This window comes from Eptatretus burgeri, chromosome 1 (genome assembly GCF_056783735.1).
Source record: "Eptatretus burgeri isolate ZD-2024b chromosome 1, Ebu_testis_v1, whole genome shotgun sequence".
Classification (NCBI taxonomy): domain Eukaryota; kingdom Metazoa; phylum Chordata; class Myxini; order Myxiniformes; family Myxinidae; genus Eptatretus; species Eptatretus burgeri.
Window position 1 is genome coordinate 47,372,800 of NC_140961.1, and position 15,732 is coordinate 47,388,531.

Consider the following 15,732-nt stretch of genomic DNA (forward strand, 5'->3'; position numbering starts at 1 on the left):
GTATTTTATCTTTTCGCAATGTCGTGGCAAGGAAAAAACAAAAAGAAGAGAAGAGAGAAAAAAATTTACTTCCTGGTTCAGAGCACACCAGCTCACTCTGATGTTACCGAAATTTATGCACTGTCTCATATGAAAACGATCATAACTTGGGGCATTGTGTTTATCTATAAATGCGCATAAGAAATCAAGAAATTATTAGAATACACGAAGTCATCACTATCCGGAAGCCCGTACGTTGTAACCCGTAATGGGGAACGCTGCTTCCCTTCCCTTCCCTTCCCCATCGCCCACGCAACAACGCGTCTTGTCATTGGTTGGTAAATAAATGGCCATAACTTGGGAAGCACTTGTCCGATTAATATCAAACCTTGAAAAGGCACATCCTCAGGTCCCCAGCAATATATCTGGCGTTTCAATTAGATCGGACCAGTGGTTGTCAAGAAACAGCGGTCACAGACACACACACATTGCTGGAATTAGAGATAGACTAGTACATGCCTGTAAAATAAATAAATATTCAAACCGCGAGCAACAAACAACAACCACACAGGCCGTTTCTTTACTCTCGCGTGCCCGGACGTGCGTGACCCGGAAGTTCGCATATTATTCGCAGTTACGATTATTTCGCAATTTAGTTTTAATACCCAATTATTCAATTAGCACCAAAGTATTTTACCTTTTCGCAATGTCGTGGCAAGGAAAAACAAAAAGTGAAGAGGAGAGAGAAAAAAATTTTACTTCCTGGTTCGGAGCATACCAGCTCACTCTGATGTTACCGAAATTTATGCACCGTCTAATATGAAAACGATCATAACTTGGGGCGTTGTGTTTATCTATAAATGCGCATAAGAAAGAGAAATTATTGGAATACACAAAGTCATCACTCTCCGGAAGTCCGTACGTTGTAACCTGTAATGGCGAACGTGGCTGAGCTTCGCTTCCCCATCGGCCACGCCCACGCAACAACGTGTCTTGTCATTGGTTTGGTAAATAAATGGCCGTAACTTGGGAAGCACTTGTCCGATTAATATCAAACCTTGAAAAGGCACATCCTCAGGTCCCCAGCAATATAGCTGGCAAGTTTCAATTAGATCGGACCAGTGGTTGTCGAGAAACAGCGGTCACACACACACACACACACACACACACACACACACACACACACACACACACACACACACACACACACACACGGAATTATAGATAGATTAAGGGTTATGGTTAGTTAAAAATTGTAATGCCGCATGGAAAATATTACTTAAAAATTCACAGCTTGGTCAGTTTTCATCCATTTTTAATAATTTAAAGTGCATTCTAAAACTCTTTTTATGATAAATAATAATCTACAATAGTTATATTGCTATAATTGAAACCAAAAATACAAAAAAATAAGAATTTATGATCACTCAATCACCCACCACGGCAAGCGACTGTAATTGGACCAGATGTATAACTCAAAACCCTGACGTGCTAAGAAAATTCTGACTTCATATTTAGAATCAGCAAACTCGATTTAGTCTTAACATATGTTTACACCACAGGAGCAAAATCTTTGTTGTCCAGTGTTACTGATATTGGCCCAGCACTAGTGGGTAGTAGTGGCCATTGCTGTTGGTCCATGGGTGGGTGGCGATGGTTTTTGCCCGCAAAACTCACGAGTAGCTGGGTTACGCGAATTGTGAATCTGGGAATGTTGGGGTTTTACGGGATATAGAAGATCACCCATCTCAGCAACCAACTTTTCTAGACACAAAAATTGATCACAAAGAAATGCAGAAAGTTGCTCAGAGCAGGCATTTTATTCTCGATACAAAATCATCACATTTACACTGTGCCTGTGAAACATACTTGGTAACTTCATTAAAAAAAGAACGTACCTACTTATTTATGCGAATAGTTTGTAGAATACGAGTTTAAAGGCACAAACAAATGTGAACATAAAATAAAGTAGAAAAAAACAATAATAAAAAGGGGTGTCAGTGTGACAGAGCGAGGCACTTGAACATGAAATATTCTCAGAGACAGAGAGTGCCTCACGAGCGAGGGCACCAGAGAAAGGCACAGCACCAGAAGGAAGGACGAAGTGCCGACGATGCGTTACAATGGAAGAACTCAACTTGTCCACTTGCAGCCTAATCTCCCCATGAAGACATAAAGGCGGCTGCGTAACGTGTCATCGGAGGCGATCCCATCTCCAAATGGACGCGTCGTCACACACCGCCACGAGGATGCTGCTGTCACGACTGAAACTCGTCTGCCGAATGGCAGACACACACTTTGGGTGTGTCAGCGTAATGCACCTGAAAATGGTGGAGAAACAGCACCGGTAAGCCCTGGCCGTTTAAAAAAAAAAAACTAGAATTTATAGTGTAACCTTTCTTCTTCTGTCACCCTTCTTGTTTATGAGCCTTGTTCTATGTGTGTGTGTGTGTGTACGTACGTGTGTGCACTGTACTGTTCATGATGTGAGGATACCCAAACGTACTTGGTTTTATGAGGGTCATCCATCTCCAGGTCCCAAAGAAAAAGCTTCCCTACCTGATTACCCAGAGCCAGCATCTGTCGAAGAAAAGTAAAAAAACAAACAGATAGATGGGGTGAACTTTCACTCAAACATCAAATGGCAGGCCTAATCATACCAAATACTTTCAAAATGGTAAGTGCTGCCTCCTTGCTTGACGCTCAGCATTTAAAAAGGATGGAGCATGGGAAAACAACCATAGGTTGTGAACCATATGGAGGAGGAAAATCCTTCTTTATTGCTCCACTGAATGCAGAAAAAGTGATGTCAAAGATGGCAGCACTGGTTCCAAAGTACTCCAGGAGGTGACATCACTTCGGCTAGCTCAGCGGCTGTGTTTGTCTGAAAATCAAGTCCAGTATTGTTGTGTGTGTGTGTGTGTGTGTGTGTGTGTGTGTGTGTGTGTGTGTGTGTGTGTGTGTGTGTGTGTGTGTGTGTGTGTGTAAAAGAGAGACGGAAAGAGAGTTGTATTGTAGCTCCTGTACGAGCCATTGACCCCATTAAAAAGAAACAAAAAAACACAACCAAGTTTCAGAAAACTGAGAATAATACCAACATTTTCATAAAAGAGAAAACTACCAAGACTTGTACAAAATCACAAATACTCAGAATAAATGGAGGCTGGTTAAGATCCACAGGTGTAGAATATGAAAGACTTCCGACTTTGTCCCATATTCAACTACTATTCTCTTCGGCACTTGCTGACCCCCTTGCCCCCCATGCTCAGTAAAACACAATCCCTTGCTGTTTTTATTCTTCTACATTCTACCTTTCCTGCCAATCAACTATTCAGTCGTGCGCTTTTGTCTTTTCTTCCTCGCATCTATCATGTTCCCCTTTTGCATCTATCAGTCTGTATACCTGTTGTCCATGGTCATTTAGCTATGCCAGAAACTTGTTCTTCTTTAGAATGGAGCACGTGGCCACAGACTTGCTGGGGTGTGTGGCTATGACACTAAACTCCACGAGTTGAGACTTCTGTATAAACAATCACTGGAATGCTCATCCGCGGCCAGTAAAAGCGAAACCAACTTCACAATTTCTTCAACTCCACTCAAATCCCGTCAACAAATACCTTTGTCTAATTACACATTTGTCCATCTGTTTGTTCCTGCTGGTCAGCCCATAGTATTACTCGCACACTCGTTCTGTGTGAATACAACCCTCACACAAACCACAAGCCAGACACAAAATGGAGGGCTGTGAAGATTGGGTGGGGTTGGAGATTTTCCTAAAGGGTTTCCCACCTTCTGCCAGAAATCCATGGAAAATCTCATGTACCAGATGTCACACTGGGAGTAATCAAAACGGCCCAGCACAGTAACGTTCCCTTCGTTCGCCTTGATCGTATCCACCGTATCGTTCACATTTCCTGGTTTCCAGCACACGATGGCGTTTTCACAGGACTGAAACAACGCACAATGAATGGCAGGTCATTTTGAGTAACCGTAGGGGTTTTTTTTTCCTGATTCAACATGTCCACAGAGGAAAAACAACAAAAGGTAGCCTTACCTTAGAAAGGATGAAATCTCCCAACCAGCGCACGCAGTCGACATAATTACGGTGAATGTCTCGAGTTGAAAAGTCTGGAAAGTGAATCTTCTGAGTGGCGAAAGGTCTGCATAAGAGAAGGAGAAATGTCCCGTGGCAAAACCAAAACCGCAGTATGGCGACTCAAATCCTTCAGTGAGCACCACAAGCGTGTGCCACATGATAACGACCGTTAGATCCAAACAGAGTGGCAAAATCATACAATTACCAACCAGCCATTTTCAGGAAGCAGCTCACTATCAGAGTGCTGCATAATGGAGCTAATAATCAATCGGAGGGCACGTTAAATTAGCTAGCACCATATTGTGAACCTCAATGTTATCCTCGCACAATCAGGAGTATGAAGTGCCACAAACAAATGTCAATCTTCCCTCTCCTGCACCTCTCCCCTAACATGTTGGGCTGACTGTGGAGCATTACCGGTTCTGCTAAAATGGCTCTCTTTTGCGTTTCTCTCGGCCTTCCTTGTTTTTGTTTCACCACCTTTGCCTTTGGACTATTTGGCCAATTGATGGCATTCCAACTCGCTTTAAAAGCACCATGTCTGATTCCACCCAAACATTTGATATTAAGAAGCCTGCATAAGCACCTGCTTTTAGAAGCTGTTCTTTTACTGTTGGACAGCTTTAATACAACTTCACGTCTTGATCCATGCAGTACAACTGCGAGGGCATTGCCCTTGAAGATTTTTATTTCATGCATTCATGGATGGCTTTTGATCTCCACATTGGATTGACCTTTTCAAAGAGCATATCTACTCTAAGCAGCACCGGTGTGAGAATACAGTTGTACCAGACTCCAGTGGTTACTTTGCGGAAGTTAGACATTTCTTGAGATAAACCTAATTGCACAGTGGGTGTTTTGGGAGGAAAATTTTATGATGCTGATTGTTTAATAATCTGCAAAGACTATTCATGATATTTGCCAAGGTGATTCTCTTCCAAAGCTATCGAACGCCTTTTGAAAGTCATAGTTCAGCCATTTGTTGTTCTGTTCAATTACACACCATAGTGTGCAGACCAGGTCAATACAGGGTTTATTTGGGCAAAAGGCAGCTTTCACCTCTTGAAGCTTTGTTAAAGGTATCCCTGACGTGATGAAGTGAGTGCAGGAGTTTAGTAGGGAAGGATAACAATGACATTCTGTGCCAGTTGTTACTAAAGCTCAATTTGCCATTTATGGGATGTATAGCCACGTCGGTTGTTTTTAAACAGAAAGAGGATCATGGAAGAATTCAATGCCAAAGGATGAGAGATTATTTTGTTGAGAATAGAGTGCGGAACAAAGCGAATTTGGAATTCTTTTATTGTTTTTAAGAAAGATGACGATGAAGAAGAATCTGTGTGTGACTTGCGCTTGCCTGTTTGTTTGGTTCAGGTTGTATTCGTACGATCCTCGGATGGCTCTCTGAATGCGATCGGAGTTGAGACGCCAGAGTTTCAGTGAGTGATCCATTCCACAAGACATGATCTTTTCACCCTGCAGGTCAAAGTCCTTTAAAAGAAGGGATTTGTGGGCATCAAACCAGACAAGGTTACAAAAAAAAAAAAAAAAAAAAAAAAAAAAAAAACATCACAAGATTAGAGAAAAGGTCACAAAAAGAAAAGTATAAACTTGAACATTCACAAATTAATGAAGATTCAAAATTTTAAATGAGACATCAAAGTGGACAAGCATTTTTACTACAACGCACGCAAACTGAAAAGCAGGGTTAAGCAATTGGTTCATGTCCGTCCATCTGTCTATCAGTTTATAATCAAGGAACAACTTATTCGAGTTGAATGTTATATTTATACATCAGGGGTCTCCAACCTGTGGCCCGCGGGCCACATGCGGCCCCTTAGACGGATTTATGTGGCCCGCGGTGCCACATTAAGTTTACATTACAATGTGGCACGCGATCCTCGACTCCAAGAACAACCCGGACGTAGAGTTTTCTGACCCTGAATGTTTTTCACAACTGGCCTTCTTGACAGATCTTTTTCACCATCTGAATGAGCTGAACCTGCAGCTTCAAGGAAGAGGTCTCCTCGTCACCGAAATGTTGCCCGCCTCAACGCCTTCAAGCTCAAATTGCGCGTTGAGTCTCAGCTGGGCAAGGGGGACTTCACACACTTCCCTCGCCTAAAGTCCTGTGAGTTGTGTGACGCACCTGACTTCGCCACCAGCACAATCGGTTGCCTCAGGGTCGAGTTCGCTGCCCGTTTCAAGGATCTCCGATCGCACAGCCAGCAGTTCCAGTTGTTTTCTTCGCCATTTGATGTTGACTGACGCTGCCCCTCCTGATGTGCAGATGGAGCTCATCGACCTGCAGTGCTGTGACGATTTGAGGGGTAAATATCTTGCCTCTCCCCTGCTGGATTTTTGGAGCCTCCACATCCTCCCTTCCGGCAATTATCCCAACATCGTGTGGCTCGCCCTTAACACAGCATCAATATTTGGCTCTACCTACTGTTGCGAGCAGCTCTTCAGTTGCATGAAGCTGCTCAAAAACCAGACGCATGCCCAGCTGATGGACGCCCATCTCAGTGACGTTCTGTTGCTCTCCGTGTCCTCCATCAAACCGGACGTTGTAACACTCTCTGCTGGTAAGCAGCACCAGCCATCTCATTGAATGTGCTCGTAGGCCCTTTCATGCAACTCTATTTTTCTCAATTGTGTTTAGGTTTACATGTGCGTTTTCAATAAAACACTGTATTTAACTGTTTTTTTCACGTTTTTCGGAATTTAGCGTCCTTTTTTTGGGTGCGGCCCTCCGCCCCTCACCAATTTGGTTTTGTGGCTCTCCGCCCAAAAAAGGTTGGAGACCCCTGTTATACATGAATAGGAAGATGTCTTTTGTTTTACCGTACTTTGGCTTTGAATTCATCCTGATCGCACATGCGCACAGAGGAGATAATATTATTACTCTGTCTGTCTGCCTGGCAGTCAAACAAAATTGAAAATCATTCCAAAACAGGAAACTTACTGTCTTTAAGTATGGCATAAACACACAAACGACAGGCATGAATAACATGTTGGATAGGGTGATGCAATAGAAGACACTGCAGAAAATGGTGGTAAAACACGGAATTAATTTAGTCAAATGACTTCTTCAATCTTTATTAAATTTAATTTAATTATACACTTGAATGCTGAAGTACACAAATCACCTCTCCAAATACTTCCAAGAACCTCCAGTTTTGTAGTCAGGTCAGGACAGGTAAGGGAGCATACGCCAGAGCAGCGCGTCGATGCATCCACTTTCCGCCAGTACAACAGGGGGCCTCTGTCTGGCCCATCCCCATCTCCTTGAGATGCTGATCAACCTGCTGCAACCACGAGGAACGTGGTCGGCTCATTGGCTTCGTCCACTCACGAGACTCCCTCGCGGAGAGAATCTGGTGAGCAGGATCAGCGTCAGGAAAACGATCCACATGTTCATACAGCCGCAGATGACGCTCACGGACAATGCAGGTAACAAATCTCATTTGAGTCTCTCTCAGCAACCGCTTGTTGGACACAAAGTCTGACCAGCGATAGCCAAGGACTCTCCGAAGAGACCTGGTACCAAAGGAATTAAGTCTCCGTCTCAGATCCATCGTCAGAGTCCAAGTCTCACATCCATAGAGCAAGACTGGAAGAACCAAGGACCTGAAGACTCGGACTTCCGTATAGGTACAGTCAGCGCCACACCCCATGATCCAGTGAATCCGTGACTCCTCAGGCCCGTCCCAGACGTCTGTTGACCTCTGACTGACAGCCAGCAGAGACACAAATATTATGCCAAGGTAAGTGAATCTCTCTGTGACCTCAACATCCTCACCACAAGCAGGCACATACAGGACAGCAGCATCTAAGATGTCAATGAAAGCTTGGATCTTAGTTTTGACCCAGGAAACCTGTAATCCCAGCAGCTACGACTCCTCATTCAGCACCTCAAGGGCCCCCAAAAGGATATCTAAAGTTTCCGCAAAGATAACTGCATCATCTGTGAAATCAAGGTCAGAGATCTTGACATTCCCAAACGATGCACCACAGCTTGATCTCTCCAACATCCTCCCCAGAATCCAGTCCATACAAGCGCTGAAAAGTGTGGGGGCGAGAACACATCCCTGAGGAACTCCAGTAACAACTGGAAATAAGTAAGAGATGGTACCACCACATCTCACAGCACTCTCAGTACCAGAGTAGAGTTCAGACATTAGATTGATCAGTTTTGGTGGCACCCCACGAAGACCAAAAATCCTCCAGAGGGCATCCCGATTCACTGAATCAAACAGTTTACAGAGATCAACATAGGCTGCAAGCACCCCCTGCAAAAACTCTCGTCTGCATTCGGTGAGGACCCGAAGAGCAAGGATACGGTCAATCGTTGACCTCTTTGGTGTAAAGCCTGACTGCTCTGGATGCTGGCGCTCAAGCATATGGTGGCGAACCCTATCAATAATTATCCGAGCAAAGACCTTGCCCGACACTGAGAGCAGCGTCACCCCTCGGAAGTTGTTGCAGTCTTGGCAATCACTCTTCCCTTTCCATTAAGGGACAGCAAGGCCCCTCTTACAATCAGTTGGGATGATGCCTGTGTTCCAGGCAGAGCACAAAACTGCATGCAACGACACGAGTGCAGCATTTTCACCAGCCTTGAGAAGTTCAGCATGGATGCCGCAGATCCCTGGAGCTTTACCCCATTTCAACCGGTTTATCGCAGCCTGTGTTTTCACAAACGAGGGTGGACCACAGTTGATTGAAGGGTCAGCAACAGTAATTGTAACACCCCTGACGTCCAACTCGACAGCTGGTGGATCAGCCTGGTACAACCGCTAAAAGTAACCGGCCCAGCGGGCCTTCACTTCGGACTCCTCTGTCAAGAGCCCACCACCCTCTGCTCTAACTGCAGTACTCCGAGGGATGGGCTTGAATGAACGTATTGCGTGAATTCCCCTGTAAGCAGGTCGAGAATCACTTGACCACAGGTGATGCTCTACCCCCTCACAAATTCCTCGCACATAGGCCTCCTTGTCCACCTTTAGCGCACGTACAGTTTTACGCTTCAGCTCCCTGAACAGCTCAGCTCTGCCATTCAGCCTGGCCCAATGGTATCCAGTGTCCCTTGGGAGACAAAATTCTTCTTCACCCTACGGTGAGTTCTAAGCCATCCACCAGCAACATCAAGGAAGGTGGTCTTGAAAGCACTCCACAACTCTTCAGGATCCCCAAAAGCACCCAGACCCCCCAAAATCTCCACTCAGCTTGTTTGCAAACTCCTCAGCTACCCTCTCATCATTGAGCTTGCCAACATCCAGCATAGCCTGGGATGGTACCATTCTCCTAGATTTAAGTTGCAGCTTAAGAGTTGCTACAAGCCGGTGGTCAGTATTGAGGAACTGAGAACTCCGGTAGACCCTGCAGTTCTGGATCATCCTCCAGCGACCATCAACGAGGACATGGTCAATCTCCTTTGCCACACCGCCAGCATTGGAATTCCAAGTCCAGCGATGAGCTTGTGGGCGCTGAAACCATGAACCGGCCACCTGAAGTCCATGACTTATTGCAAAGTCAGGGAACTTAGTGCTATTCAGGTTCACAGTTCCAGACCCATGGGGACCAACACACGTCTCATAACCATCCCTATCAGTTCCAGTCAATGCATTGAAATCCCCCAAGACTAGAAGTGTATCTCACCTGGGGCACTGATCAACCACAGAATCGAGTGTGGCATAAAATGCGTCCTTTACGGTGAGATCACTCACCTCAGTCAGAGCATAAACAGAGACCAGGGAAATGACACCCAAGGAGTGACGAATCCTTTGTCTCATATTACGCTCGTTGACCGGTGTTACCTCAATTATCATTGGGGTCAGCTTATTGGACACAGCTACAGCAATTCTTTGGGCATGGTAACCATCAGTGACCAGATCAATTATTGGTGTCACCACCCGCCAGCCATGATCTCGCCGCAATCCAGTCTCCGAACCTCAAAGTTCTGCAATACCGATGTCCAAACGCTTGAGCTCAGATGGTAACAGAGACAGGTGATCATCCTCTCTTCGGGACAGGACGTTCCAGGCACCCACCCTCAGGTTAACCCAAGGAGACCACCGTCTGGTGGACGACACCTCAGCACCACTCCGACACACTCTCCCACAATCTGACCCGGGAATGTAACTTCGTGGTTTCCCTTCTAGCATCAAAGATTGGGGTCCCGAAGGCTTTGCCCCAATCGCGTCATCTGGTGAGCTGCCCTGTGAATGGAAGTTGCACAGGAGGTACTCCCACGGAGTGGGTTTTCAGATTTTTTTTGCGTTTTTGTGTTTTGCGGAATGAAGGGTTTTTCAGTGGCCAGAGTGCAAATCCTTTCACCAACCTCCTAATAAGGAGTAACCCAACTGCAGGAGGACGTCCGCAGAAACAGTTGGGCATTAGATATGGATGGCCGTTGGCTCACAAGGAGCCCTCCACCCTTTGACAGGTTTTTTTTTTAATCCTGCTGGGTGTCCATATCTAAACACCCTCCTCACCAGGAAACCTGGTGGGGGAGACTGTTTAGTCGCCGACAACCCGACCATGGAACAGGTTAGTACAGGTTTACATGGTACCTGCAGCAAGTCACAGATCTGATCTGGCCTGACATAAAAAATTAAATAATTCTCGTATCCAGATCCAAATTCCGATCTTCACCAAAATCGAATCAATTCGTCCTTGTGGAACACCCAACCTGTCCACCAAGTTTAATTCGAATCTGTCCACAACTTTTTGAGATATCCTGCACACAAACAAACAAACAAACAAAACAGAAAGGGATGAAAACAACCTCCTTCACCTTCAGTGGCAGAGGTAAAGGTTCATTAGGGTGGTGAATAAGGTTCGTGTTCATGACGACTTCAAGAGCACAAAACTTCCGGAATGTATTTTAACGATCGTTAAAATCATTATTTTATTAAAATTGAAGTTTAGTACTGTATATACTGTACTTGAACACTGCATGGGGTATCATGTTCTGTGAACTTTCTAATTACCTCCACCACCAAAGGTGATGGAGGTCATGTTTTCACCCGTTTCTGTCTGTCTGTCTGTGTACAGGATATCTCAAAAAGTTGTGGACGAATCTGGATTGAAATTTTGTGGACAGGTTTGGTGTGACAAGGACAAACTGATTAGATTTTAGTGAAGATCCGGATTCGACTACAAGACTTAAAGTGATTCTTCATCATTGAGAGATAGGGCCAAAAAAAACTATATAGTCCTGTATAGCATGGTATTTCAAAAACATATTGTGCCTAATATGTTCTGGTGGATCAGGAATTACGTGGTGGAGGTATGCGCTCCACCGCATGCCCTTCTAATTAAACAGGCATTCGGTTTTGAGAGAGTTATTGCAAGATATTTTTCAGCTTTCTGGATATTATGAGAGCTGACATGAACAATGATGAGCTGCCACTTTGATTGAGTACAGTGAAGAGTGAGATTGAACAGATCCAGGAAGGAGATTCCATAGATTAGCTACAAAGGAGGTGAGGTGAGCATTAAGTCTGCTTGTTGGCAAAAAAGTAGGTTCATCCACAAGTGCATGCAACCTTGTGAGACAGACCATAGACAACTTGAGACTAAAGAAAACCAAGAGAAAGCTACAAAGCAGGTGCCTCAGCCTTCTATCGGAGGGCACTTGCAATGCCCAGGATCATCAGCCTCCCGTCGGGAATGCGAGTAATGTCGTGAGTTATCTCCAATCTATTGGACTCCGAATGAAGAAATGACTCACGGCGCTGAGGACTTCATCGCGGTGTCCTTCGACTCCTCCAAACACTGCAACCAAGGTGTCTGTCTGGATGTTCCACAAGCGCAAGACATGATCTGTCGGCATTAAGTCACAAGGTATGAGAGTTAGGGGACAACTTGGACACCATTTTTGATTTCACGGGGATCACAGGGACTCCTGTTGCACCAGGCAGTCGAAGTGTCGTGTTACGCTACGAGCAAATAATCTCTTTCAGATATATGTATATGTATGTATTTTGTATACATTGTCGAGGCTCGTATGAGAGCAAACACAATGCACAACAAGGGGGGGCACAAGACAAGAGGGGTGGGAGAGGGGAGGACAAAACAGTGAGATTAGATCTGTGGAAGGGAGAGGGATGGGGCGGAGAACACGGGGTATACAAGATGGACATTACAGGGACTTTCAGGAAGGAAGGCAGGGAATTTGAAGGAGGTGGGTTTGGGGTGGATTAACGGAGGAAGAAAAGATTGTTGGTTTGGATGGGGGAAGATAAGAGGTGGTGGTGAACTGCTGTTTTGAAGACCTGGAGGGAAGAATGGGATTGAAGAGAGTGTGGGAGTTTATTCCAAAGGTGGGGAAAAACACAAAGAGGAATGAAAGAGTGAAGGTGAGCAGCGATTTGTGATTTTGGTAGTTTTACCTGTTTTTATTATTGTTATTATTATTTGATAAAGATTGCATAAGATTCGGAAAAGTTAAGGTTGAAGTAAAATCGTAGAGGTGTATGGTGAATTTGGATCGGGAAACGCAGAGTGAAACTGATGGGTCGATGAAAAGTAACAGGAAGACGGTAGAGAGACACGTGGTTTCGGGAGGAATATAGTTAGAAAGGATACAAGGAAATATATGTTTTGATGGATTTTTGAAGATTATGTAAAATTAGGGAATGGAAGATTGTGGGAAGAATTTGTGAAGGCAATGGTGAGGAGGAGGAGGAGGAGGAGGAGGAGGAGGAGGAGGAGGAGGAGGAGGAGGAGGAGCAGGAGGAGGAGGAGGAGGAGGAGAAGACTTGGTACTCAGTGCGGAGGGAGAAAGGGTTGTTGTTTTGTTGTTAATTTAAGACAAGAAACAGAGGGTGTAGTTGGGAGGGATAGATGGGGGGGGGGGCATTCGTTGTGAAAAGTGGGGAAAATCGGAATTGATGATAGGGAGAGAATACAAATAAAAAACGATTGTACACCTGGACGGGAAGGACGAGTCGGCCTCAAGGAAACCCGATAAGACAAGGTTGACGAAAACTCACAAAATAGCATAATTTTTGAAACAAAACCGAACTAGGAACAAACAGTAAACATGTCGGTAAGAAAATAAACAGTTAAAACGTGATATATAATGACCGGAAACTTAACTTTGAGAAAGTCGGCAGAGACCCCCTGAGAGAAGCAGCCGTTACCTCAAAACCCGGAACCGGCAGTCAATTGATTTGTTATGTTCATGAGGTTGGTTTATGTTGTGGATAACAACAGTATTACATGAGGCCAGGGTTTACAAATGAAATACTTTCACTTTTAGTGTTATTCAACAGTAGCAGGTGAGGACTGAGTCTCCAGCATGAATCTACGTTTGTTGAGTGAATCAATATCATCTGATCCATGTGTGGTAGGTATGGTTTTCCAAATGCTCGTCACCGTGATACTGTTTACGATTCCTGAGTCCCAAAATAACTTTTTCATCGTGACGCATGACATGTATCCTTTGTGAAATTTACGCACATAACTTATCCTTCGTGCAAACACCAAAATGAATAAATAACCTGAACAGATCGATGCATTTCCTTTGCTGTATTTGAGCCATGACAGGCTGGTGAGACCTGCCAAAATAAAAGCTCCAAAATCGGAAGGAAGCCTGCCTTAAATATGTCGATATTAAATTTTTCAATCGACGTTGGACAGACACCTTTGCGTAAAGGGAAAAAAATACCAATCGGCGTATTATAGCACAAAACCCAGAACCTCCACCCCCTTCCCCTTTCTGGGGCATGGCCCACCTTTGCTCACCGACAGCAGCAGGTTGGGCTCCTGGGGATGAAACTTCAACTCATTGATGGCATTCCCATGGCCAATGTAGTGCTGGGAAAGAAAAATAGAAGAGCTGACATAATAGACATCACAACTTTGTCATTAATGACCTTCAGCACCCCCAAAATATTCAAGCTCACCAGTTAAAACGATTGGCCTGTGTGGCATTTCCATCTGAGGTGACACACTAACTCCATGATGCTAGGAGAGCCCAGGTTCAAATTGCACATTAATTGACTTGTTCATTGGCTATTAATGTCCTTGCAATCCCTTGCACTTTCCTCTGAGCTGCAGAGCATGGGTTCGATTCCCGACCCAACTATAAACTGTTGGAATGGTGCCTCACAGGCAGGGCGTTGTACCACAAAGTGCTCCATCCCTCGGATGGACATTAAGCCATCTCATAGCATTATCTGGTGGATGGTAAAGATCCCACAAAGTCTCTTGCGAAGAGCAGGTGAGTTATAACTGGCACCCTAAACAAAGTACAAATTCCTGCCCATTTCAGCATCAGTAACCAGAAAATAACCACACACAATCGTCATGTGATGTGCAACACCTCAACCTAGAAGGGCACTCGGTGGAGCACATACCTCCGCCACTCAATGCCTGATCCACAAGAACACATCGGGCCCGATACATTTTTTAAAATATGATGCTATACATCATTTTTGATCCCATCTCTGAATGGTGAGAAATCACTTTAAAAATTAAATGATTATCCGATTCAGATCTTCACCAAAATCGAACCAATTCGTCGTTGTCACACACTCAACCTGCCCACCAAGTTTCATCCAAATCCGTCCTCAACTTTTTGAGACATCGTGATATATATATCGGTTTAGCCCGATATCTCAATGGTGAAGAATCACTTAAAAATTCGAGTAAGTCGGATCCAGATCTTCACCAAAATCTAATCAGTTCATCCGTGTCACACACACACAACCTGTCCACAACTTTTTGAGATATCCTGCACACAAAACAGACAATCAAGCAGACAGACAGGGGTGAAAACATAACCTCATTCCACCCTCGGTGGTGGAGGTAACAAAGATCGAGTACAGTGTCGGACTTCATTCAGGGGCCCAAGAAGGGTATGGGGGAGCGCATGGAACCAAAGTGAGAATGGAAGGAAATGCACGCAACTGGTCCAAATATGATAGGTGAGCAGCAAAACCTCAGATATAAAAACCAGTCTATTGCCATGATACAGGAATGAATGCCTTATCTACCTATTGCATAAACAAATGGGGGTGTCGGCATTCGCCAAAACAAAGACAAGTGGGAAGGATAGAGGAAAGAAGGGGAGGTAGGAGAGTGTGGGATGAGGGTCGAGATAAGCATTCATATGGCAGACTGGTTGGTGGTCTATCCGTCTTCGACCACCTCTGTCCCTCCCACCCTCCCCAGGTGTATGCAAGGTGCATGCGGTCTACCAGTAACCCACTTATGGTGAAACTCACAAAATCCAGAATCACTGCTCACCTCCACTCATCCGTTCCTCTTTTTCCCCACACCTGTGGAACCAACTTCCTCAGTCTCTTAAACCTGATTATTCTTCCCTGTATGGCTTCATGACAGCTGGTCACCACCATCTCAGGTCACCCCCAATCCACAACAATTATTTTTTTTTTCTCCACTCATTAGCCATCCCCAAGCTCACCTTTTCCCGAGTTACAACTGGCATGTCCTCCTACCCCTGTACTAGTTCTTCCCCATGCTCTTTGATCCTCCAATTCTCTCTATATTTGTCATTCTCCCCTGCTGTTGGTGTGTTCCTTCTTGCACACCTCAACCCCTTTCCACTGTTCTCTTCCGACTGTTATGTCCTGTTCTGTTCTGTTCTGTGTTCCAGCAAATCCATCAGCCTTGACTCTGCA

The 15,732-nt window shown here is 44.8% G+C and overlaps 1 protein-coding gene across 2 annotated transcripts in view; it reads right to left on the reverse strand.

The window, feature by feature from the left end:
• Positions 1-1,780: 1,780 nt before the first annotated feature.
• The window catches only part of EED (embryonic ectoderm development), a 50,049-nt gene continuing 36,097 nt past the window's right edge, over positions 1,781-15,732 (reverse strand). For both annotated transcript variants that reach the window (XM_085882812.1, XM_085882821.1), the window contains 7 exons: positions 13,822-13,903; positions 11,814-11,905; positions 5,433-5,566; positions 4,034-4,139; positions 3,769-3,927; positions 2,486-2,559; positions 1,781-2,300 (listed from right to left, as the gene is read on the reverse strand). In XM_085882812.1, the coding sequence (XP_085738938.1) occupies positions 2,174-2,300; positions 2,486-2,559; positions 3,769-3,927; positions 4,034-4,139; positions 5,433-5,566; positions 11,814-11,905; positions 13,822-13,903 (774 nt within the window). In that variant the 3' untranslated portion in view covers positions 1,781-2,173. The remainder of the gene's footprint in view (positions 2,301-2,485; positions 2,560-3,768; positions 3,928-4,033; positions 4,140-5,432; positions 5,567-11,813; positions 11,906-13,821; positions 13,904-15,732) is intronic.